General features: G+C 43.9%; 1 protein-coding gene across 1 annotated transcript in view; it reads left to right on the top strand.

Moving 5' to 3' along the window:
* Nucleotides 1-27,354, top strand: part of KPTN (kaptin, actin binding protein) — a 152,138-nt gene that overhangs the window by 88,450 nt on the left and 36,334 nt on the right. The window contains exons 5-7 of the mRNA XM_069207497.1: nucleotides 11,563-11,638; nucleotides 12,454-12,527; nucleotides 17,317-17,426. Of these exons, the coding sequence (XP_069063598.1) occupies nucleotides 11,563-11,638; nucleotides 12,454-12,527; nucleotides 17,317-17,426 (260 nt within the window). The remainder of the gene's footprint in view (nucleotides 1-11,562; nucleotides 11,639-12,453; nucleotides 12,528-17,316; nucleotides 17,427-27,354) is intronic.

The raw sequence follows: 27,354 nt of genomic DNA, 5'->3' as shown, positions 1-27,354 counted from the left end.
AGCTGCCTATTACACCAAAGGCACACTCAACCAGAAAGAAAGGTGCTGCCATGGCCTTTCTAGGAAATATTCCAATGAACGAAATATGTAAGGCAGCAACATGGTCTACGCCTCATACATTTACCAAGCACTACTGTGTAGATGTGTTAACTGCACAACAAGCCACAGTAGGTCAAGCTGTACTAAGAACATTATTTCAAACTACTTCAACTCCTACAGGCTAAACCACCTCTTTTGGGGAGATAACTGCTTACTAGTCTATGCACAGCATGTGTATCTGCAGCTACACATGCCATTGAACGGAAAATGTCACTTACCCAGTGTACATCTGTTCGTGGCATTAGTCGCTGCAGATTCACATGCGCCCACCCGCCTCCCCGGGAGCCTGTAGCCGTTTAGAAGTAGATCTTGAACATTTGTACATTTGTAAATATATTACTTTAACCTTTATTATGTACATACGTATTCATTCCATTGCATGGGCACTATTACTAACATACACAACTCCTACCTCACCCTCTGCGGGGAAAACAATCTAAGATGGAGTCGACGCCCATGCGCAATGGAATCGAAATGGGAGGAGTCCCTCGGTCTCGTGACTCGAAAAGACTTCTTCGAAGAAAAACAACTTGTAACACTCCGAGCCCAACACCAGATGGCGGACTGTGCACAGCATGTGAATCTGCAGCGACTAATGCCACGAACAGATGTACACTGGGTAAGTGACATTTTCCATATATATATATATATATATATATACACATACATACAAAAAGGAAGAGAGAACTCTGGGTAGTTCCCAAGTTTAGGTGGAGAGCAGCTCTTGTAAGGAGCATCCTGCAACACCAGCGACACTCTAGATTTGCTCACCTCAGATGCCTGTTTATCTAGCAATGTTTTTAAGCATTGGATCAGCACAGTGCTATCCACGCCGAGCTAGATAGTGACAAGGTATTTTGCCATTTGTACAGCAAAGTCTTTAAGCATAGGTTTGACACAGTGTCAACTTTGCTGAGCTGTAAAATGACAAAAAGCCATTCCAGCCAACCAGCCATCTTATGCCGCACATTGTTTTTGCAGTTTCTGCTGAAACTCTGTGTCTCCTCTTCATCCACGTGGGAGAACTCCCAACAGACCTCTCCTCTACCTATAGCACAGGTATGGCGATTGGATTTCCTTCCAGGGACTAGATGGGCAGATTAGGGCCTAACACTGCTTTTGTTCTCATGTAGAATCTTGGTAGTGAAGGTAGGGATTTTAGATTCACTACTGTGACAGCATGATAGGGCTTTTCCTCTGTTTCACTTTCCTATCACCACAATGACAGTGTGGTGTTTCATTATCCTGACAATCGCAGTTCATGCCTTTCTACATAGAATGCAGTTGCTTCAATAAAATGTATTGAACCAAATCCTGCTTCTGTTTGTCTTTGCATGTATGAGACGTATATCAGTGAGAGAAAGGGGTAAGACCTGTTCTACCACGATTTTACTGAGTAGTCTTGGAGTGTCATGTGATAGGTTGCCAATAATCACCTTTACTCTTGGGTTCTGGTGAGGTGCTGCTAGCTAGCAGATAGGGGTAAGCCGACAGCTATCATATGGCATGGGATCAGACTCCATCCCCCACAAGCGGTGCTGCTGCCGCCCAAATCCAGCAGTCTCGTTCCTATAACGAGGGTCCTACGGCATGAGAAAATGCAGAGGAATCAGGTGATGATAAAGGCTGCCCAGAAAGTGTAAAAGCTTTTGGTGCTGAAATAAGAGAGAAGCAGAGAAGGGGAGGTAGCCATGGTTAAGTGAGAATAAGCAGAGTTTAAGCAAAGGAGACCTGTAGAGATAGATTTTTAACAAGAGTTTTTGTTCATTGTGGAACTGAAGAAAGTATCCAGGATCATTTGGCAAGGATTTCTAGATAGAGGGAAGGAGCTCCTGAGAAGGGCTATGTAAATGGTGAATGGGAGAATACCTTTGCATTTGTTGCCACATAAAGAAACCCCTTGCTCTGCAAATCACTGGTTTTGGTGGATGCATTGTTCTCATTCCCACCATGGGATGTTCTCCTTCCCTAGATAGGTGTGGACCTCCAACCATTTTCACAGTATGAAAGAGTGAGAAAATTGTTATTAATACACACAGACTCGATTTTGGTGTATTCGATTTTGGGTGTTTGCAGACTTTACAGGCTGACATTGTCATGAAACGCCTACTCGCTGCCACCGGAGTTGGATTAATTTATGCACAATATTACACCATTCTGGATTTTTATATGGAATGAGGAAGTTGGTATTCAAGGGCAAGTTGACTTCTGAATTCTAGGCGTGGCTCGCCCCCACACCTTTTTTTCCCACACATGAATAGTGTCTGTGAGGCGGCCTGATCGAACTTTGTCAAGCTGAAGAGTTCACAGCCATGTGGGTGTGACCGCCTCAGCCTGACAAAGACCTGTGAAATGCTCCCCCTCCTAGTAAAGGGGGGTCGTCACTGGTTGATTCGGACATGGGTGCTTTAGTTTTAAGCTCTAAAGTGGCTTAATCCGACTGTCCATCAGTGATGCATTGTAACAGTGTGAGCTGAGGTTAGCAAGTCTCACTGGCCCCGATCCCACTATCTGATGAGTAAGAGAAGGTCTTACACTCATTGGCTGACTCATCACAAGGTCGGCCAATGAGAAGAGATGACAGTTCCCTCCACAATCCTCCAGGTACCTCAGTGGCTTCCCTTCCCACACCTACTGTGGCCCGATAAGATTATTATTTTTTTTTTTTTTAATTGAGTGCGTTTCTGTGTATAAATGTTTATGTATTTGTGCGTGCGTCCTGTGAATTTATGAATGTACGTGTGTGCGCCCACTTGTGAATGAACGTGTGTGAGTGTGCATGTAGAGGAGTGTGAGTATGTATGTGCGGCCCGCCCGTCACCCTGCTCAGACAAATTTCCGGCCATCAGTGGGGAATTCTCTCCTCCCATAAATCATACTAACTTCGCATGTAAGATGAACTTTACGGCATCAAATTGCTTTTTGAAATGAGAAAACGTTTTGAACTACTGGAAATTCAACCACTAGATGGCAGGAGCATGCAAGCATGACAATTCATTTGAAACAACCATACCCATTGTGTTTTTAAGATCTGATGGATATTTCCAGCTTTCAGATCGCTCTTATCTCCACAATTGCCTCTGCCTCACAACGCTGTTTGGCATCAATATTTGGAAAAGCACTTACACGCCCTTTTTGCAGCCATGTTGCAGTGTAGGATAAGTGAAACAAATGCAATGCTATGCAAAAGTAAAATGCTGTACAAGCACATGTTGTTTCCTCTTTGTCTATATATTTGTAAAGCAAGCCCAACCTAATCCAGTGTGTAGGCCCTGTATCCGATACTCACTCCAAGGCAGTGGCCCACTATACATGTTTCAGAGTCTGAAAGTGTGAGAGGTTGGATGCCAGATGTAATATGCAGTTGAGGACGGTTCAAAAAACGTGAGCCTGCCATACCCAACTATTATCCCTGTTACAATACTTTCAAAACTCCCTTTCCAGTGAAAACATGTTTTTCAGGTTGTCTGTAGCCCTCGAGTAACCCCGTCAAGTGAACTGACGGTCTCAACCATCACCCTCGTCATCGGCCACTACTAAAATCTTGGTAGCACTGGAGAGATATGTGCGTGACCTTGAATTTTAGGTTCCATGTTTCTACGTTATCGTTCTCCGTCCTAAGTATAAGCAGGCACAATGATCCAGATGAGATCCAATGAGAGCTCCAGCCAGAGGTTCTCTATTGGTTTCCTCCAGACTAGTTGGATAATCACGTCAGTATAGTTGGACATTTTTGTGACTGAATTCAGGTAACTTGGTTTTCCCCAGTTAAGCAAGAGTCTAAGGTTACCATCAACATTTTTGCTATAGGTAGTGTGTTAACATTCCTGTTAACAAATTGTATGCCTCCAGATTCCTTCCATGTAATGGCCATTAGCACAGTTTTACTATGATTGAGAACAAACTACTTTTCACAGTCCAGCGTTTGCACTCCTTGATTCTAATCTGACAGGTGGGAAAACAACTCAGAGAGAGGTCTGCATAGTTGCAGAAGAAAAATAACTATTTCAATTGTATGTCTCATAATTTTGAGAGGTTAGGTTGTGGTGAGCTGCCTTATTGCTCTCTTGCAGGCCAAAAAATCGGGTTTGCAGGGTCTAGCGCCGACTGTGTATTTTCGAACAGTCAGAACAAATTTGGAACAATTGAAGAATTTGAAATCAATAAGTCGGGGTTTTCCAGTCGATTTTTATCCGTGACGGTACAAAGGAATAGGGCCCATACGTACAAAAACTTTTTCCCATAGACACAGAATGGGTAAAATCCTTTGGTACGTCTGGCCCTGTATTCGCCAGTAGTAGTGCTTCTCTTCTGAACTCCACAGCACGTAGTAGTGCCATTACAGCTTTGGATAAATGTCTTTAGTCAAGATGGACTATTAGCAATAGGCGGAAAATAGGAGAGATCTTTAGAAATTAAATGGTAATGTTCAATAAGGTAGCGATCCAAGACTGTTGAGGTTATTGCAGACTGTTCTTCAGAAAACGAGTTATTTATTTATGCATTATGTAATGGAGGATGTATTATTACTTTTACTAGAGTGTTTTGTGTGTAGCTGATTTAAAAATCAACCATTCATTTATTTACCTCTTCACTGGATACGAATCAGAGGCTAATTTCCTCTCATGTTGGATTGGGGGTCACCTCCTTATCTGTACTATCTGTTTGTCATTTGAGTCAGACTCGGTACGATAATCTCGGATTATATTAATATTCTTAACAGAATCCTCTGTTTCAGGATAAACTTCGGTAGGGTTTTTTTACCTGATTTATTATTTGAAACACACTTTTATGGTCTGGTTTCACAGCTCAGCTGTCGCCAAACAATTATGAGAGCATCACTAGAGAGGGCCTTTGTCTCTGCCAACTTGTTGGGAGCCAGGAGTACATGCTTTGATTGGGAAGAAGTTGTGTGCTTCCACAAAAAAAGTGCTTGCCCTCCACACACCTGGGATCATTTATTTATATATCCAGCTGGCTGAGCTTGAACTTTCAGGGGCGCACACTTGACATTGTAATGCTGTAAAAGTGTGTTAAATAACTAGATAATTTGTAGCGTTTGTCTTTCTCTGGCAGCAGCAGAGATGGGAGGAGGGCAGTCATTAACCCACGTGGATGTTAGGTCTGACTTGACAGTGCAAGTGTCATCAGACCTTATAACCAACACCAATATTATTCTACAGTTCTTTGCTTTCACACATATATGGAAGTAAATACAAATATGGAAGTAAATACCATCTTCCCTTGGTATTTACTTGTAATCTTTTAACACTAGACATATTGTCATTGCCAATGCTTGTTAATGCTGGATCCTGCTCCTGAATTCTATTAGAAAAGTACATTTGTTTACGTTTAAAAATCAGGTTTCTATTTGTTGATCATGTCTTCCTCTGGATTTAAAATCTCTTTAATAGTAGAAAAGTCATATAAGCAGAATCAGTACCACATCCAGTTCAGGAACAATATCAACAAAATCACACCTTAACAGCTGTTCACCAATCCTGATCAGTAGAATAATAGTTGGTTTACATATGGATTCCATAGTGCATTTCTCACCAATTGCAATTCCTTCAAAATCTCAATGACTCCCATGAAAGCCTGATGGGGAAAGAGGGAAGGCAGCAGTGTTAAATCTAAGCTCAGCCACAGATGATTGCTCTGTCCGCATTCGAGTCATCATTTGTTTTGTCCACCATCACCTTTGATCCTGCTTCAATAGGAATAGTCCAGTCAGACTAGATTCCTGAAAAGCATTGGAGGTGAAAGGGGTGTCCGAAAGACATCAGATCTTCACAAATGCACACGGTAAGACCCCCCCACTCCATCTACGTAGAGGTAGTCACTAGGCCCTCACCCGCCAATAAATGATTTTCATGTGACTCCTCAAAAAACGTGCCAAAAATTCCCTTTTGTAGCCACATAAATAGCTCACATTGGATAATAACCCAGGCTTTCCAGAAGCATCCTCACTGAATCGAACTGTGAGAACTAGCACTTTCCCCTCGTGCTTCACCCTCAGCCTCACCAGATATCCCTAAATGACAGAAGCTCTATCGCTGTAAGTTTGCCCAGCAAAGTTCTCTTCTTGATTAAGATATTGGGATTTCAATCTGGAAATAAGATCAAGAGTTTCTCTACAAGCAAGATGTTTCCTATTCATAGCAGCAAGTGTTATCTTCACTTCGCTGGTCATACAACCACTACCACAGTGTTCTCAGTGGTGCCCATGATGTGGGTGAGAGTCTGAAAACTCTTAACCAGGTTGCTGCCAACTATCTGCTGCAGATCCAGTAACTTGGATAGTAACTCTGTAATGTGACAGACAAAATCAAAAGATAGAATATCTGTTGGGGCAGCCAGCTTCGTAAGGTGTGTTCTCTGCCATTTATTGTCAAGCATCTCAATTCCGTCCATCATTTTCAACAAGTAGTCCACATGAGACAACTTCAAGGACTCAAATTAATTCTGTCCATAAGTAGTTTCTTACAGAGTCCTTCCAAAGCCTCGGTTTTATTCAGTTTTTTCCTGCTTCAGCTCCACAGCCAGTGGCCTGTCAGTCAGACTTTCAGTTTCTGCTTAATGTTACAAACTTTTCACTCTCCATGACATCTTCACCTCGTATTGAGAGTCCGCAGGCAGGTTAGCTTTACTAGTGAGTGAATGGGCGGCTCAAGACAATAACAACTGAGGTCCAAGCAGGGCAATTTCTTCTAAGTTGGCCAGCAAGGGACTTAAGGGGGCAGCCTACGTGTCAAATCCCATTGGGAGCTGTACATGGGACAAAGACCTTAAAGCACTAGTGCCTAGTCCCATGGTTCTGATGTTGGGGAAGCCCCAGCCAAGGTACTGATTGGTTATGTTGCACCTATCCAGTTTGTCCTTATGCTGAAGTGTCACATAAGGGATCATCCTCCCATATCACTTCTCCTGTGCACATAAGTATCTGAAGCTTCCTTGAATGTTCCTACAGGCATGACTCAAGGATAGAGGGTGGCAATGTGCACCACCATCAGCACTGGGACATAACATGCTTGGCCATCCTACAGCAGACAGGGGCCACTGGAGCCCTTAGACGTGACAGCCTCCTTGGACATAGTCAGTTTTGTACTCTTAGTGTGGTGTCTGACATTTTGTTATGAATGCTGTTCTGGGATGATCAAATGGGCTTTAAATAAACTCATTTTATAGATTTTAAAGTTTTGCAAACATCACCTGCTTACACAGGAACCAAAGTTCCTGGTGCTCTCCTTTTAATTTGGGATTGTTTTTGTTTTTTTAATTGTCTGTCTTACAGAGCTTAGGCAAAATCATTTAGTGATTTTCAATCACTTAAGATACTTCCCTTGCTCATGAGAGGAGTAATTGTTAATTTGCTCTGTCCACTCTGCAACCTCATCTGATCTAGTTGCCGCTGTTTGACCAAGTGACACTGTCGCTGGCTGGATTTTCCTGCCTGGCTTTTCTTGCTCACCGCTCTTCCTGCCAACAGAAGTCCCTCCCACCCCAGGACTTACTTAAAACAGGCCACAGTGTGACCGCATGTCGCGGGTGTGCCAAAGCAAGCATGCATGTCTCTGCTCCTCCGCGCATGCACTGCACACAGGGCCACAACCAACAGCCCTCTGACCCCCGCAGATGCACCATCACAGAGTTCTACACACTTGACCCTGGACACTGCAACAAACACTGGTACTGCGCAAACCAGCACTCCCTGGTAGGACCTTTCACCTGCACCCACTGCTACTTCACCTGCCTCAGAACACACACCAGCTCACCGACCAGACCAACTATGAACACATCACAGACACCACCTGAGCAAAAACACCTACTCGTGTGCACCCTTCTCAACACAAGCTCACTATGCAAAAACACCACCGAGATTTGGGACCTCTTCTCCACCCTTACACCTTGTGATCTCTTCCTAACTGAGGCCTGGCTCAACCCCACTTCCGTACCCGACACAGTCATTGCAATATCTTAAGGATACATGATTACCCACCACGACTGCTTCAACAAGACTGGCAGAGGGATCGCCGTCATACAGAAGGAATCCGTCCAATGCACTGCCACAAATGACATGACCCCAGGCATGGGACACCTCAACTTCTGACTCCAAGAGCAAAACCACCATCAGGAGCACCCTCACATACCATCCTCCATGACCACGTCTGGCCTTCTGCAACTTCATGGCACCCTTTGCCATAGACTCTAACAACTACATTTTTCTTGTCAACCTCCACTTCCATCTCGAAGGACTACATTAACATCAACACTACCAACCTCCTTGACAGCACGAATAACATCAGACTCACCCAACTCATGTATGACCCCATGCACGTCACAGCTCCCACGCTGGACTCTCCAGCGATCACATCAGGTACAGCCACACTATGGATCTCAGGCCGACTGACCACTCCATCGTCCATTTCAACATCACCAGCTCACTGACCCCTGCCCCCAGTTCGCCCTATGCTGTCCACCACATGCTGTCCACCACAGCTGGAGCAAAGTCTCAAAAGACACATGGATCAACGCCCTCAACACCACTCACCCCATCTCCTCCAGACCAGAACATCAGAACTTCAACAATTGAGTCACCAACTACGCCAACAGCGTCACTCCTATCGGCAGCAACAGTCACAGAAGATCAACCAAGCAGGCTAGCTGGTACACTGAAGACATTAGCACTGTTAAATGACTGGAAGAAAGATGGCACACCACCAAGTATGTGACCGACAAGACTGCTTTCAGGAAGGCCCTCAACCTCTACAACATACAGTTGAGAGAATCGAAGAAAAAGTCCTTAGCCTCGCGCATCGAATCAAACTCCATAACAGCAAAACATCTTCAACATCATCAATGAATTTTCTAACCCTTCAGCTGCAAAAAAAATAAATAATAATTACCCCCTCGCAGGAGCTCTACGTCAGCCTTGCATACTTCTTCCACGGCTAGTTCACCAACATCTACAGAAACTTCAAATCCCAGCCCAAGGCCATCGACTTCAAGTAACATAACAACCCCTCTACCACCATAGACATCAGACTAACCGAATGGAGGCATCTTCCCCCACAGGACACCTCCTCCATCATGAACTCGGTCCACTCAGTGGCCCAAACCGACCCTTGCCCTCTCCACAGCTTCAACCTAGGCAAACCAGAATCACCCACATGCTCAACACCTTGTTCAATACCTCATTTGCCACAGTCACCTACCCGAGGACTGGAAAGCATCAACAGACCCCAGCGAAATCAACACCAATCGACTAATCTCACTGAACCTGTTCCCGGCCAAAGTATTAGAAAAAGCTATCATACATCACAAGGGTGCACATTATAGGAATCGAAGGAGCCGCTCTGATGGATCGCCTCTTTCCTCAGTGGAAAAATGCAAAAAAGTCCTCCCCCCTGTTGCTCCCCTTCCCCCATTCACCTCCAAACCCAAGGAAATCATCTCTTGGTACCCCAAGGATCCTTTCTCAGCCCCACCCTCTTCAACACTTACATGACATCTCTGGCCAGCCTTGCCAAAGCCCAAGGACTCAACACCATATCCTATACAGATGACACCCACCTCATCCTCTCTCTAGACGAAGACACCACCAACCCCAAGTGCAACTTCCACAACTGCATGACAGACTTTGCCAACTGGGTAAAAGACAGCTGCCTGAAGCTCAACACGGAAAATACAGAGGTGCTGATTTTCAGTAGCAAAAGCTCCCCTTGGGACGCATCCTTGTGGTCCTCAGAACTCTAACCTACTCCTACTCCCACTGACCATGCTAAGAACCTATGCATCATTCTTGAAAACAAGCTAACCTTGACAACCCAGGTCAATTCTGTCTCCTGCTTCTTCATCCTCGACATGCTTTGTAAAATATTCGTTTGGCTATCCCAAAGCTCAAGACGCACAATCCCACAGGCTCTCATCTCCAACCGAGTGAACTACGCCAACACTCTCTACGCAAGGATTGCAGGTCACTTCATCCGACGACTACAGACCATACAGAACGCCAAAGCCAGACTTGTTCTGGATCTCGCTAGATGAACACACATTACCCCCCCTTAGAAAACTCCACTGCCTCCCTGTACAGAAATTGGGGCAGTTCAGGGTCCTGACCCATGCATACAAAGCCTTACACAATTGCTGACTACCACCTGACTTTCCATCAGCTCACCAGAGGCCCCCGCTCCACTTCCCTTTCTCTAATCCTCACCCCCACATCCAGTCCAACATAGCAGATGCAGAGGTTGCTCCTTCTACCCAGCAGCAAAGACATGGAACAAGCTACCCTTTAATTTAAGGACCTCTCCATCTCTTCCAGAGTTCCAAAAGTCCCTGAAGCTAACTGTTCAGCTAATAAACTGTATCCGTAATTGCCTTGATATTCTCACAAGTGACAAGACGCTCTCTACAAATCTACTGATTTATTGATTGACCTTAGTGATGTTTTCATGTGTACTTTTTGGTGGTGTTTCTTGTTATGTTATAGTTTATGGAATAGGGTTCAAACTTATTGACAGTGGCACACGTTGGCGATACACATTCACTCCTAGGGCACTTGGTCTGGTGTTCAAAGAGCTTGGCACCGGTGTGGTGGCATCTTCCTTTTTAACTGGTGGCAGCTACACTCACAATCCATTCACAGTGCGAATCGATATTTAATAACTTGCTACTTTAAAGTGGGCTCCAAGGGCACCTTAAATTAGCATCTTTGGGCCTCCACTAGGCACTTCCAAATGTTCTAGGCCGTTCACTGCTGCAACTTTTTGTACACACCAAGGACCCTATGTCTGCTTGCTTCTTTTTCACTGGCCTCTTTCCTCTTGTTGTCTTGCTGTCCCTATTTCCCCTTTTACATGCCCACGGCCATTTGACATGATGCTGGGAGTCACAGCCCAAAGATCCATGGAGGTCTGAGCCTTTGTTAAATTCGGTAGTATTGCATTGTGGTTGGTACCAGTCTCCCAATCAGTTTGATGCAAATTCAAAGAAATCCAAAAAAGTATTAATGCATTCTCAGAAAAGTATTTTAACACACCTATAATTCTGATAATTTCAGTTTAGCAAGCGGAATAGGATTTCACACTTGCAAGTGGATCATATTAAGAGTTTAGAACATTTGTAAGGATTTGTGTAGTTGTGGTGTATGGAGGTCCATTCCTTACTAGCAGAGAACTAGGATATTCTTGTCTTTTGTCTGCTATAACTACTGAGCTGCAGCACATCTGTTTATACATTATCCTTCCCTGCACCCCTGAATATGGTGTCTGGTCTAAGCAAACCACTTAATACACTTCCATCCTTTCCATTGATCTGCCCAGACTAGCCTGCACTCACCCACATATCACCACTTGCTATTCCCACTGTAGCGTCAGTGCACCTGACAATGAAATCCCTCCCACTCTGGTTCATGCCATTCTTCTCTCCTGTAACAGACCTGTGTGTGTTCTCTCCTTCTAGGGTCCAAGATGGTGAAAAGCTGGAGACTGTTTTTCTTCTCAGTGGCAATGACCAGCGAATCCATCTCTACAAAGAGGTGAGACTATTCTGAACCTTGCGATTGTGCTGTTATACGGCATGCATCCCTGGAAGTGTTCTCGGATCTTGAGAGTGGGAGGGATGAAGTGCAAGGCTGATGACCTGGAGTCATGTCAGTTTGTTTAAACCAAGCAGCTTTCGTAAGCACAGGCGGGCCTGCAAGACCCTCTTGCAGCGCTGTAGTGAATGTGGGCCGTGTTAAAAATGTATTTTGAGTGACCATTACCTGCGGTATGGCTGGTTAAACAGTTTGCGGTTAGGGTGGTATGCTAGACAACATCCACAGGAAGTACAGATGAATTCAAATAATGACAGTAGCCTTTTCTCCTTGGTTGAGATTGGCCAAGGGAAAGAGTGGTCTGGGAAGCTGATGGTGCTGGTCTGTCTCCCAGACCTCTGGGAAGCAGAATAGGTGCTAGATATGACCGTGCCAATGTCAGAGTGATAAAAAAGGATATGAGTATCTGTGGTTCTAAATGCATGTGTGCGGGTGAACTAGAAACTGTATCATGCTCTTTGTTTCATGTTTTTTTCACGTTTTCAAGTAATTCTGTTAATTTTATATAAATACAGGAAAATGAAGCAATAGATGTTGTGCAAATTGGGGTAACAGTAGAATATACGGTGTGAAAGATGAGTTGCATATAAACAGATTGGGTTCTCCGTGTAATGCTTGTTTTTGAATATTGTACAGTGCCAGTTATTGTGTGCACTCTATCCACTTTAGCATGTCCCCCCACAGCTCCTCTGACACCACATTTCCCTTTTCCCATTAGATGGGAGTTCATGCCTCACTTGTGTCTTTCTCCCCAGAATGAAGGTCTGCATCAGTTTGAGGAGCAGCCCGTGGAAAATCTCTTTCCAGAACTGAAGGATCTCCCAAGCAAGTAAGACTCTTGTTTCAGATAGGCTGTGAGAACAGGTTTTGCTCCCGCATCTGAAGCCTTAACATTTGATATGTGAATTTTGAAGTCCACTTATGCTTTCTGAGAAAAGTCAAATCCAAAGGAAGCCAATGCAACAACCATACATCCATCACACGTTCTCCTCTGAGGTCCCAGCGGCAGACCAGTCATATTTAAAGAGTAGATCTGGCAGGAGGACTTTGGCAATTCTAGTGAATCTAGGCTGCGGTGATGTACTTCATTATACTGCATCTTAAAACATGTGTCTTTGGTTGTGCCTGAAATAACCAATACTGTAAGTGTTTCCTACCCACTGTTTGCAGGGTGTGACTTTACTACACCATTCTGTTCTTTTTGTTGAGATTGCTATTCAGCATAAGTCCTACAGCACTGACACCCAGTATATCCTCTCACACAATGTACAGAGTTGGCTACCATCGACTAACTAGCGTAGTCTCCGTGTCGGTGTGGGTGTTGGGTTTAGATACGTTTTAAGGCGTGATGTAATTGTGCAGTTGCTCAGGGCTCTCACCTTCGAAGGCTTCATAGCCTAGCAGAGTGATTTGTTCACTACTTGTGGGGGCTTGAATTAGCTGAAAATATGTAATACATTTCAAAGCTGTTCTGAACAGGTGCCTCCAAAATATGTCCCGACCCGGGCCCTTAAAATCCTTAGGAGGGCCGGTTTGATTTAATAGAATTCTAACTAGGTTTGCTAGGGTAGTAGTGCTTCTAGCAAGTCGTTTCCAGAAAGTCCTTGAAGGGCTGGAAGGGAGCGCCTGTCACCCACCTCATCCCAGTAAACTTTCACCTTCTTGAACAACAGCAACAAGCTAAGAGAAGTAACTTAATTTATATGTATAGTATCTTCACAAGAGAACCATTGCCTCTGAATGTTATTATTATATTATTCGGTCGTTCCTCCAGGTCTGGATTAGTTTTGATTCACTGCCTGGTATAGCTAGGCCCAGTGCCCCAGTTACAAAACTCACACGTGCTGTGATTTGCTTGCATGATGTACGGTGCTGAACACAACAAAGGCAATTCACAGTGTCCGTCTCTAATGAGAGGATCGCACTAAAGAGTACAAAAAAGTGATGACTGGAATGCTTGATTTATCCTCATCCGCTGGTTATTTACTCGGGTAATCATCACATCCCATCAGTATTTTGCCAACCGTGCCACTTCAGTTTGGACCCATCTATAAGGAAATCAGACTTGACACTGCCCAATAGCAACAGTCGAGCTCAACCCAAGACCGGTTTTGTCCTGTTCGGGGGACTTCAGTCAGGAGTAGCTTGGTTCCAGTGGCACAGTGAGCAAAGGATCCACTTCTGGGTATATCCATCCCACCTACGGAATCACACTGAGGTATAAAAAAAAGGTGATGGATGGAATGCTTGAATTAATTTCAGCTGGAAACAAGCAACCCAACACTGGTCTTTGGAACCAAGCTGCACTGACTGGCAGGCCCAAGTCAGGCCGAAATGGTCATGGGTTGCCTGTGTTCTAGTTCTGGGGGGACCTAGCCTGGCAGTTCGGAGTGGACTGTTCCTTTTGGAGCATGGCCAAGACTGATTTGTGTACGACTGAATCGAAACTGAGGTGGCATGGTGCCAAAATAACGATGGGCTGGGATGCAGCCCTGAGTAATTTCCAGTGGCTGCGATTTAGTCAGGCATTCAGTCCATCACTTTTTGTATGCTTCAGTATGACGCTCTAGTGAGAGGCTGGCTGGCGGTCTGGAGTAAGGAGGCTGGCTCTGTCCATATTACTGCAAGCCAAATACTGGTGTGTTGGGAAATCCTGGTCTGCACTCCAGAAGCCCAACCCTTTTGCCTTCTGTCTTGTATCCAGCGCAGCAATGTCCAGAAATGAGGCATCCAGACGCTGTGAGGATGCTGAATTCTGATGGGGAAGAATAACTCTCGTTTTACAAAGCAGGGCCTTCTTTCCATTTACAAAGAGTGAGCTACATCCAGCGCTTGTCCCTTTTGATGGTGCACTGCAATATGATTTCTGCTTCTCCTCTGACCGTTTTCTTTATCTTGAGCTTGTCACTCTCAATAGGTAGTTAAGAATTTCAAAATGCAGGAGACCAGTGCCTACTGTGCAGTCGTTTCTTCTCTCTTCCGTTTTCATTTGTCTGTTAGATTGTCTGCAACTCCATTAGTCTTGTAACTCAGGGTACACCCTTGACTGACTCACCTGCCTGCAATAATTTGCCCCTGTGATTGCAGCTTTGTTAAACAGTACTTAGTTTGTGCCACATTTTCTTGAAACTATTATAATATGTAAGTGCTTAAGTCTGGGGAGAGCCTCATTTAGCGCATTTAAGAAGTTCTGCCCACAGATGAGAACTATCTACTCTATGCTATGTTATATGGGAGAGGGCCTTACACAACGGTTGTAGCCGGAGGCAGAAGAACTATATCACTCCTAGAACATTCCTCCCACTGAGGATATAATGTTTTAACACAAGCAGGAAGATGCAGAAAGAGAAGAGTTGGTCTGTTGGAGCACATGTTCTGTTTTCCCATTGTTATCCCCTCGGGCTCCGTGAGGCCTTTGTTCACAGCTATTGCTGTGAAACAAACATTAGAATGTTAGAGCTCTGTTTTCAATGGCGCTCCAGCATGCCAGGGTTCTAATATTTCATAGCGAACATTTAGCAGTAGTTATATTATATAGTGACTGTAACTTGTAGCCCTGCATGGTAGAGTTAAAGTTTGGGAGAATGAAACAAGGGAAGATGAGTGTTAAGATAGCAAAAAAGAAAGGAACAGTGTGAGCATCGTGACACTGATTTTTTTAAAGAGAAATGTCCTTAACAATGCACCCTTAAGGACACAGACTTTACCCACGCAAGCGTAACCACGCTTGCCTGAACAACGCATGTGCTGAACTACGCGGTGTTCGGGAGAAGACGCGGAGAATGCTGTGAGTTAAGTGGGGCTGGGGTGGGGTAGATTAAGGGATTTCAGGGGCAGGCTATTTTTTTTCTTTTTTTTTTTCTTAAGGGGTGGAGGGTTTGGGTATTTTTTAAGGGTTTAGGATGGGGGTTTGGCTATTTTTTGGTTAGAGGCAGGGGTATTTTTTTTATTTAGGGCTTAGGGTTGGGGCGGGGTAGTTTAAGGAGTGGGGAAAGGTTTAAGGAAAGGCGGGAGGAGAGAGGAGGAAGGATCAGGAGAGGATGTGGTGAGGTAAGTGCGGTTGGGGGCAGGGTTGGTGGGCAGTTTTTAGCAGGGGGGGATGGATTTAGGGTGGGTGGGGAGTGTCAGGGTACTTTAGTTTTTACGGGCAGTGATGGAGGGGTCAGGATATTTTTTTTTTTAGGGCTCAAGGTGGGTTGTGGGTCGGGCTAATTTAGTTTTTAGGGGTGGGGTGGGGGGGTTGGGTTAGTTTTTATTTTAGGGCTTAGGGTGGGTGGTGGGGTCCGAAAGTTTACTTATTAGTGGGGAAGGTTTTAGGGCTCAGGGCGGGTGGGGGGGTCAGGGTACTTTACTTTCTAAGGGTGGGGTATTTTTTTTTTTTTTTTTTTTTTTTTTTTTAGGGCTCAGCAGGTGGGGGTGTTGAGGTAGTTTTAGTTTTAAGGGACGGGGGTAGTTTTTTTTTTAATGTTCAGGGCGTGTGGTGGGTTGGGGTACTTTAGTTTATAGGGGCGGGGTGGGGATTTAGGATAGTATTATATTTTTAATATATATATTTTTTTTTTACGCCCCAGCCAGGTGGGGGTTTGGGGTAGGTTAGATATTAGGGGTGGGGGTAGTTTTGGGCCTCAGGACGGGTGGGGGTGTTGCATGACAGAACCACGCATGCCGCTTCACATGAGTTTCCTTTCATGCCTTTACTAGGCATGCTTTTACAATGAAATTCGTTGTAAAGGCATCCGTGGAATCGATACGGTTGTGGTACCAACCGCGTTGTTAAGGCATGCATTGTTCCGGCATGCGTGGTTCCATCATACAACCATTTTTTAATGATGTGAGGAACCGTTAATGAAAGAAGTGAGAAATTTCAAAGGATTTTGGGCATAGAAGAGGATAAAGGTGAAATGATGAAAGTGAGGTAACATAGTGGAGAGAGTCAAAATGGAAAACTGAGAGATGGACAGCTTGATTAGACAGTTAAATGAAACCATGGCCTTAAAAGTGAAAAACAATATGAAAGAAAACTGAATATTGATGCAGTTTTTCCCTCGAAGTTACAGTCTCTTTTTCTTATGCTGCATCAGCAAAAGTTAATTTTGTCTTCACGACGCTGCATGATTTTTCTTGATCTTATAAACGAAACGTGTGATATTGGGTCAATGAAGAGAGGTGTTTCAGAGATCGCTGGAATTGTGGTACTGATTATATGGCGACCTGTTTTATGAATCCGCCTTCCTTCTGGTTGATAGGCGATTTGCAGGTTTGATTACCTCTTCAAGAGTCGCCATTTTGAAGTGAGAAAATGCTAGGTTTGGAGGAGATTAGTGTGAGGCAAGATTGAATCAGAAAAGAAAAGCCAACCGTCTTTTGTGATAAAGCAGAGCTGTTTAATGTTCTTGGTTTAAATCATATACAAGTTAGACCTTTTGTGCCAAGTGTTCTGCATTTTTCAGAGAGATACATTAGAATGAGGACTTGAACGTGAAGCATGGGGACTGGGAGGGTGTTTAAAGACTAATTCCTGGTTTGTTATAAAGCACCTGACAAGTTTACTGTCTCTAGGCCACAAGTGTTTTATTGTTTTACTTTTCTTACTTTCATGTTTATCCTCCTTTCAACAGTGTGCTGTGGCTGAACGTGTGCAACCTTTTGGACTGCAGCCGGCGCATCACAGCCTATGGCTGCCAGAGCGGCTACGTTGGTGTCTCCTACGTGGACCAAGTGAGCAAAGGTGAAAGGAGTGGGGTTTGAGAAATTTGATGTCTGATTGTGAAACAGTGCGGATGACATCTTTTCTGATCAGACTGACTTTAAGCAGCCATGGATTAGCCTGTTGATGCCATAGATCTGTTGAGATTACCAGTCGAGTAGGAATACCACTGGTTGGGAGTGTTTAACTCAGATACTTGAGCATGCTGAAAGGAGGTGAATTCTCTATTTGAAAATCTGGCCAAAATGGAAATTTCGGCTATTGTACAGACTTTTTGACCAGACGACTTAGCCTTTGTGTGATGTCCTTTATTGAGAGATTTGTTTGTTAGCCCCACAGAAGTATGTTGTTTTGGGATCTGCACGTGTGGTGATATTCAGCACTTCAGAATAATAATGAATGCATCCTGATTTAATCCCAGTACCAAGTCCCCCCCCCTTGAGTTAGGGCAAGAGGTTTCCTGCAGCTCTTGATAGTAAACTAAGGCCCTCATTACGACCCTGGCGATCGGTGGTAAAGCGGCGGTAAGACCGCAAACAGGCCGACGGAAAAAAAAATTGAATTATGACTGCGGCGGTTACTGCCGCGGTCCTCCGCCACTTCACCATTCCGACCGCCATGGCGGTGAAGACCGCTGGGCTGGAGATTGCGGTCTCCAGCCCCGCGGTAGTCACTAGACTGCCGACGGTATCAGGACCCTGCATACCGCCATGGATCTCGGGTGGTTGGTAACCGCCATGAGATCCATGGCGGTAGGCACTATCAGTGCCAACGAATTCCTTCCCTGGCACTAATAGGGGTTTCCCCCACCCCCGCTACCCCCCACGAATCCTCCCCCCACACCCTCCAACCCCCTGCCACCCCTCAAAGGTGGCACAGCCCCCCTCTTCACCCTGACCCTGAACATGCCCATATACCCACCCCTACACTCACACACCCGCAACAGGCACATATACACACCCCTACACGCACACACACCCAACATGCACATATACACACCCCTACACGCACACATACACCCCGACAACACATACCCGCACACATACACACAGGCATGCACACCGTCCGACCCGCGCACATTTCCCATACACACAACACCCCCGCACGCATACACTCACTCACCCCCTCTACACTCCCACACGCACACCCCCATGCGCGCACACAACACCCCCCACCCCCTTCCCTAATGGACGATCAACTTACCTTGTCCGTTGATCCTCCGGGAGGGGACGGGATCCATGGGGGCAGCTCCGCCACCAGAACACCGCCACACCGAATCATGGGACGTGATTTAGTGGGCGGTGTTCTGTTGACGTGGAGGTTTAGCAACCTCCACTTTCCTGGCTGCCAGCGGTCATAATACGCGGCGCGGAAGACCGCCACCACTGGCGGTCTTCAGCACGGCGGTCCCTCAGCAGTCTTGCGAAAAGACCGCCAAGGTCGTTATGACCCCCTAAATCTGTTGGTACTGCTTATATTCGTTCTTCCTACATATGGTAGAGTTGCCTTTTAACTTGTCTGTCATATCCACTGTCTTTGTATTTTATAATGCTGTTAAGTGGAAGTCAGATTGCAATCCCTAGTTAGTATAACATCAGTCATCATTGTAAAAACGTGTGTGTATCCGGTACCAAGATATATATATAAAAAATTCTAAAAACATTCATAAACAAATAAATCATGTGATATGTACAACTTTATTTAACTTTTTCACATCTTTAATTTCATCATTGATTTGTAAATTGAGTTGGTGCATTCTACCACAAATTCTAAATTGCAACTTTACTAAAATGTGATGTCTGTCCCTGTTTTTTGATCAGCATCATGAGAGGAGAGCCCACATCTTTTTCTGTTCGTCCCCCACTCTTTTAAGTGGACTCAAAAATCAACAAAGTATTTTGGTGACTCACTTGACGAATGCCCCTTTCCTCAGGACAAACAGAAATTTATTTTTCTTAGTAAATCTTTATTGTGTAAATACAGCCTTGAGTATGTTTGCACATTTAGTATCAGTGCGGAGTTTGTTTACTGTTGATCAGTGCTGCTGGACAGCAGTGTCGCTCAGTGCAGTAGTGCTGTATGATAGCAGGGTGCACCTGCGGTGCATCAATGACTTTTCATCAAAGGGTCACCACATTCCCTATATTGATGTAACCTCTACATAGAATGCCATTGCAAAGAATATTCTTCCATTGTCGTAGGTAAGAGCTATATCATTTAATTAATTTCGAGGTAGTATTGTTTCGTGAAGGATTAAGTTAATATTTATTAAGTTGGTTTCCATGTTAGTATTCATAACAGACTTGGGGTGGAATCAGTGCACATGAATAACTCTGTCCGAGTCCTTTCTGAATTTGATGCACTGGAGCAGAAAAAATGAAGTAAGCTTCTGTTGTCGCTGATTGAGAGGATCGCCATCGCTAAGACAGGAGTTTTGCTTAAATTTGTATTCATGGTTTTTCCGATCACCCTCCCACACGAAATGTTCGAAAAGTTGCTGGCACATGTGATTTTCTTAAACTGACATCCTTTCAGTGTGCCTTAGCACAATGTCATTCTGTGAAACCAATACCCTTACTGTAATAAAGCTCTCTCACATCAGTAATTCTTAACATGATATCATCTGTGCAGGCCGTGTTGCTAGAGATAATATTGGTCCATGAGAGCAGTGAGCCTTAGCACAGCATCTCTAGGTGAAAGCACTATTATGAAATGCAGTATTACTCTATGACAGGAGTGCCGGTTATAGGAGTGTTGTTTGAGTGCATTATCTCTCAGTGCAGTGGCGCTCTGTACGAAGACGAACAACAGTATTGCTTAGTAGTTTTGTGTGGCCAATGTCCCTATGAGTGCAATCGACGTGTGTGAGTAGTGCTTCTTGCACTATCACTGTGAGAGCAGAGTCTCTTAGAGAAGCGTTACCTAGTAATAGCAGTGTCTCTTGGCTCAGTTTTGCTATTAGAAAGTAGTGTTCCCTAAAGCTGTCTCACTATGGGAATGCAATGCCCCTATTGTCAACATTGCTCTCAAAAACGTGTGCCCTTAAACCTGCTGTTGCTCTTTGGGAACAGTGTCCTGTAGCACCTGTTTTGCTATTGCTGTGTAAAAACTGTACCATTTACTGACCAGCCTAAGACACCCGTGTTCACATACAAGCCCTGGGATTCAAACAGGTTGTGCGCTGCCCTAAGTATTCAGCAGAGCAAATGTTATGCCCGCAATAAGAAACTTGCTGAAATGTGCCAGTGGAATCCTGAAGGACAGTGGCTTAGCCTGTTAAGCCTCAGGGTGTGGAGGACAAAAGCACTTGCAAGAGACTCAGAAGAGGCTACGACAAAGCTCTCAAGAGTAATGGTAAACATACTAAACCAATGATAGTTCTGACATCTATGATGAACTTTTAACTATGATGCCTTAACTACCAACATACATATCCCAGCAGCATGGTGAAGGTCTCTCCTATCCCTCAGATAAAAAAGAAAAATATTAGCAATTCCATTACTAGTGCCCTGAGAGTGCCTCACTTCCTTCCATGTCCCATTTCAGCTCAATAACTTCAGTCCTCCTTCACTTTGTTCTAAATTGTGGAATCCACTGATGTATTGAAGGTGGCCCCAAAAGCTTTCATACAACCCTTGCTCAGCTGCAACCCCCAAGCAAATGTAATCCCCTCTAGTGGCAGACATAACTCCCCTGATCAACATGCACATCCTTACTGAAACGTGTATCATCATCGGACTACTTAAATAAAACAGCTGCTGACCACGGGACACCAGGCAACTAGTGGACAGTTTCCAACTTTCCTTTCCAAAGGCAAATTGTACAAATTCAACAGAACACGGAACTCGGCCCCATTCTTTATGACTACCGATCTGTTTTTTTACCATTGAGAGGCCCTGAAAGCATTTCAGCCTACACAATAGAAACGTTTCTCCTCTCCCAGGAAGAGGACAAGTAAACTGCCCTCATCCTCCTGGACTTGCCTGAGGCCTATGAAACCGCCAACCAGACAATGCCAACCAGGTTTGAACTCCTGGAAAGGTTTGAGTCACATCATTCCACTAGCGGCAGCCAAAAATGTAGAACTGGGTCAAGTGAATCATCCACAGGCTCACTGATGTGTGGCATTTTTCTATGATCTTCCCACTTGGGCCTTCCTTTCAGCATGTATGTGTGCCCTGCAGCTGACCTCCTTAGGTAAACTTCTAAATATATGCCAAAGATAACTGAAGTGCACTAAACTTGGAACAAGGGGCAGGGAATCCAATCAAGGTTTCCATATGTCCGGAATATGTGATATACAGAATGAAGGAAAGCATCAAGCCAGAGAGTTTAGTAATCAGAACTCTTAAGCCGATGCTCCACCATATGCCTAGTCTACAAAATTTGGAACACCTCTCCAAACTTCATCAAAAGAGAGGATTTTAGGAACTCTTTTCTACACCTTTTCTACACTGGTCTCACCTTTGCTCCCTATGTCTATGCTGTGGCACTGGGTGTGATTATACAACTCTCTTTTCTCTGTAAAAGTCCATCACTTTTTCAAACTAAACACAGAATCCTGGTTTCCAGAGACATCACTCTGGAATGTCTTTACGGCTGTAACATGATTTACTGTAGTCTCCCCCAGACATTCGTTGTCAGGACTCAATAAGCTTTAATATTGGAATGTGGAAACACAGCATACCTACCTTATATTAAGGCTCGACACTGCCCCATGTAGATGCAGGAAATAAGTTCAAAGCCCTATGCACTATCCACAAAGCGTACCGATGCAAAGGACCATCCCACCTATAGAAGCAGACTCCTCATTGAATACCAAACACAGATTTTAGCTATTGGTACATCAGATCAACCTGTGTGTTTTTTAAAGAATGGAAAACAGGAGCAGTTCTATGGGTGTGCAAAGACCTGGATTTTGGAACTCCCTTGACCTGATCCTAATAACCCACCCCAGCCATTAGGAATACAGAAAATCCCCAAATATTGAGCCTTTCAGAACCACCTGTAACTGAGATTGTCTAGGTACAGGGTTAAAGGGGTGAAATGATAATCAAGTTTATGAAAGAAAGATCTACATCAAAAGCATTTTGAATGTGACAGGTAATGTAAAGGGATTAGGTGAACAGTAAGAAAGTGGCAAATATTTGAGGGGCTAGGTCAATAAAGGGAGTAAATACAAAAATAATATAAAAAAACGTTTGTGTATGGAGGGAAGGGATAGGAACAGAAACAAGCATTTGCAATGCGCAAAGGTCTTGCAAGTGTGAGAGTTACAGCTATTGGCATCGTATATGAAAATCTCTTTTACCTATGTGTTTTGGTTTGGAGTATAGCGGATGTACGAACAGAGATGCAGCTGCAGCACTGTCTAGAGGACTTAGAACGAGGAATTACCAGAGAACCAGAGAAGCAGCTAGCGGCACGTCCTAGAGGACGGAGACTGAGGAATTACCACTGGGACCAGAGAAGCAGCTTCAGCATTGTCTACAGAACTAAGAACAAGGACTTACCACTGGGATCAGAGAGGCAGGTAGCAGCACTTAGAATGAGGAATTACCACTGGGACCAGAAAAGTAGCTAGCAGCACTGTCTAGAGGACATAGAATGAGAGATTACACTGGGACCAGAGAAGCAGGTTGCAGCACTGCCTAGAGGGCTAAGAATGAGGAATTACCACTGAGATCAGAGAAGCAGCTGCAGCATTGTCTACAGCACTGAGAATGAGGAATTCCACTGGGATCAGAGAAGCTGCTAGTTGCACTGTCTAGAGGACTTGGGATGAGGAATTACCAATGGGACCAGGGAGGCACCTTGCAGCATTGTCTAGAGAACGTAGAATGAGGAAATTGCCAACAGGACCAGAGAAGCAGCTAGCAGCACTTCCTAGAGGAATAAGAATGATGAATTGCCATTCGGACCAGGGAAGCAGCAGCAGCACAGTCTAGAGTATTAAGAATGAGGAATTACCCCTGGGACCAGAGAAGCAGCTGCAGCACTGAAAAGAGGGCTTAAAATGAGGAATTACCACTGGGACGAGAGAACCAACTGCAGCATTTTATACAGGATTAAGAATGAGGAATTACCACTGGGACCAGAGAAGCACCTGCAGCATTATCTACAGGACTAGGAATGAGTAAGTACCACTGGCTTCAGAGAAGCAGGTAGCAGCACTGCCTAGAGGACTCAGAATGACTAAATGGGTGCAGCAATGTCCAGAGGACCAAGAATGATGAATTACCACTGGGACCAGAGAAGCCGCTGCAGCATTGTCTAGAGGACTTAAAATGAGGAATTACCAACTGGATCAGAGAAGCAGCAAGCAGCACTGCCCATAGGATTAAAAATGAAGATTTACCACTGGGACCAGAGAAGCAGCTGCAGCAGTGTTTAGGGGGCTTTAGAACGAGGAAGACTAAAAGTTGATGACTGTGTGCAGAGGGTGCAAAACATGCACACAGAATCAATTATTTAAAAAACAGCAGTGGAGGGAGGAGTGGCTTGGGAAACACCAATTAAGTATACCACAGCAGAGGCACTAGAATAAATGAAACCTTCATTGCCTTCCTTAACACTGTGTTTTGACTGGTGTGATGTGAACTCATTGGTATGGACAACTAAAGGAACAACTAAGGCTGCAATCCCCAGATAAGAGGAGGGAGCAGAGGCCTTCACATGGTCTAGCAGGAGGAAGCTTGAACACACTTGAATGTAGTGTGATGGCGTACAAAAATGTTCTCTTAGGAAATCTTCCAGGAGGGAACCAGGCACACAAAGGAGGGACATTTAGAAAGATGCACCATTGAAAAGGAAGCATTTAAGAGAAGCACAGCAAAGAACGATTGGCAATAGTGGGCGTGGGTAAGGCCTTAGACTGAGTAAAGCATGTCCTGCACACAGCCCATGCGCGGTGCCTAGGCTTGACCAAAAAATGGAGTTAAAATTTGTATTCCTCAAAAATAAATGGCAAAAGAGGTGGGAACCAGCACAGCAGAGTTTATGAAGCAGCTCTGCCGCCAACAGCCAAAATAAAAAAAACAAAATTAGTAACCAATGAAATTGAAAAGTTCATCCTCTATTAATGTCACCATTACGAAGAGAAAGATCTAAAAATAATTGCTGTGATATTAATCTCCCAGAATTCTGATACTAGAGTATCTTCATATGTTGTCACTTTGTGAGTAGTTTGTTCTAGTATGGTCAATGTGTGAGGTAAGTTTGTTGCAGCACAGTGACACTGTGAGAACAGCAGGGCTCGAAAAATCTACTTGACCACTTGCTATGGCGAGTTTTATTTTATGAGGTCGAGCTATTTTTAGATCCTACTCACCCCTTCTGGCGAGTGGACAAATAACATGTGTTCTGTTAAGTCAGAAACTGAATTAGCATTTGAGATGCCTTTAAATCTTATTCTTGTCACATTTGCTCTGTGTTCAGAGACGGAGGTCAAAAGTCAGTTTGTCTTCTTGCAATGCAAGTACTTTTCCTTGTGACTGCAGAGTTACGGGATTTTGTATGGTGAAATGAATGGCTGTTGGTATCAGGTTTTTCCTAATAGAAAAAATGTATATCACTAAGTCAACTTTACAAACATTTCAAAATGTATTTCAGTAGCTGTGAAAGACCATTTTTTGTACTTTTGTGTGATGAAAAAAATATTTTAATAGGATCTCAAAAAGTCAGAGCACTTTACTCTGGGATGTGCAAATGATAAATGTTTTCTGAAACCCAATTTTCACAGATTATTGTTAATAAACTATATAGTTTTATCAGTAAAGCTGCAAGTTAGTGCGAAGGTTTTTGGACATTTCTTGGAAATTTACGGTCTGTAAATGACAGTGCGCTACCACATCATGCTTTAGTAATATATTTATTAAAAGTGAGTGTTTAAACATAAACTGAGAAACACTCCTTCCTTGATGGCAAAGCTACTAGTAAACTAAGAGGCAAGTCATGCATGGATCATGTGTACCCTATACGTGGGCTAAATTTATTACCATGGAGCAAACTTTAGTGTATTTAATCAAACAAAAGAGGATTTTGTTTTTACAGCAGGAATGCTGAACTCACATATTAGGAGGTGCACTCATATGTGAGAATGAGGAAAGAGGTGACTGTAAAATACAGTATTTGCCTAGGATCACAAAATCTGAGACCCGTTTCCGGGTCGAGTAGAGTATTCAAGCTACTCAACCTGCAGGTCTAGTAACATTTTTATGATTTTTCGAGGCCTGGAAAAGTATACCTCAGTACAGTTTCAGTGTGTGTGAACAGTGTGCCTTAATACAGTACATCTCTCTAAGAACAGTCTACCTTAAAATGGTGTCACTGTGTAAAAGCATTGTGTTTTAGTGCAGTCTAACTGATTTACAGCAGTGTACCTCCATTCTTTATCACTATTAGAAATGTATGCTTCAGTACAGTGATCTCGATAGAGATGTGTGGCACAGTACAATGTCACTGTGTGAAATCTATGTATTTTCTTACAGTGACGATGTACGACAGAAGTGTACCGTAGTAAACATTTGTTGTGTGAGGGTGTTTTATTGCAGTGTCATAAAGCCCAGTCCAATGGTTTAGGGATCTGTGTTTGACTTCAAGGTTACAGCTCAAATACAACCGTGTCTACTGAACCTTTTATCATTCTGTAGTTGATAACATGAGTACCATTGAGTTGAGTAATAATTAACAGCTGCTCCAAAATACCCTCCAGGATTAATGTGTGCTTTACAGATACATGTTATGCTGTCACTTTGTGTGAGAAGGTTGTATGTGATTTCATAGAAAAACGATTACATGGAATACCATTACTGAGAAGCCATTTCATCTAAACAGTTTAATGGGGATCATCGGAATTAATAGCATTTTTCCTTTTCGTAGAAACCAATTCATAAATTGTCTTTTTGGTTGAAATCGGCTCTTGATTGCTTATTTTTATATGTGTAAATGCAGTGGTCTTTCTTTCAGAAACAGTTTTGTCGATATTTATTTTAGTGCTTTATTTTAGGGAACATTATTTCATATTTATTTATTTTACATTATCAGACAATTTCTTCAGATTATTTTAATTCACTGGCCAATCACCACCAGTAAACACCATCCATTGCTGACTCCTCAGAACCCCTAAACGTCATCAATCCCTGCCCCCTAAAACCTGTCACCACACCTAAGCTACACTCATCCCTGAAGCCCTTCTACCAAAATTACCCACCATACCTGAACCATAAAATCACTCCCTACCCCTAACTCGACCCCTTCCTGAACCCTAAATACCCCTTTCTACTTATAAACCCTGTAGGAAACTGTAATTCTTTACAGATGTCCTGCCACTTTTTGCTCCCTTTAGAACTACTAGATGCTAGTTTACGACTCTGACAGTGCACTGAGGCCTGCTAACCAGACATCCGTGTCAGTGCGCCTTCCCTCAAAACAAACTATGTCTGTATTTTTCACAATTGTCAAAGGACTTTAGCACCCCCTAAGTCCCTAGTAAATGGAACTCCTGGTACCTAGGGCCTGGGTACTAAAGAAGGTCTGGTCCCTAAAGGCTGAAGCATAACTTATGCCACCCTAAGGGACCCACTGATAAATTGCACAAAGCCTGCCAATGCAGACTGCATGTCAGGGTGCGGGCCCTGAGTGAAAACACAACATGCCACACTCATTCTGTGCCATACCAAACTCACTGTTTGTATTATATATAAGTCTCTGCTACAGCAGGCCTTAAGAGCCCTAAGACAGGGTGCATTATAATACATGTGAGGGCATGCCTCCATGATGGTATATGCCCATGTGATGTCTAGTTCTATGTCCATGTATTACTAGGGACCAGGAAGCCATCTTCAAATATGTACTGGATGTGGGTCATCACGAGTGACTCAGCTGCACTATGGCTGCATGGAAAATAACGGTGTTTGTTATCAAACACCATCTTAATAAATCAATACTG

This window comes from Pleurodeles waltl, chromosome 9, assembly GCF_031143425.1.
Source record: "Pleurodeles waltl isolate 20211129_DDA chromosome 9, aPleWal1.hap1.20221129, whole genome shotgun sequence".
Classification (NCBI taxonomy): domain Eukaryota; kingdom Metazoa; phylum Chordata; class Amphibia; order Caudata; family Salamandridae; genus Pleurodeles; species Pleurodeles waltl.
The sequence above is the reverse complement of the archived record's forward strand: the minus strand, read 5'-3'. Positions and strand labels throughout refer to the sequence as shown.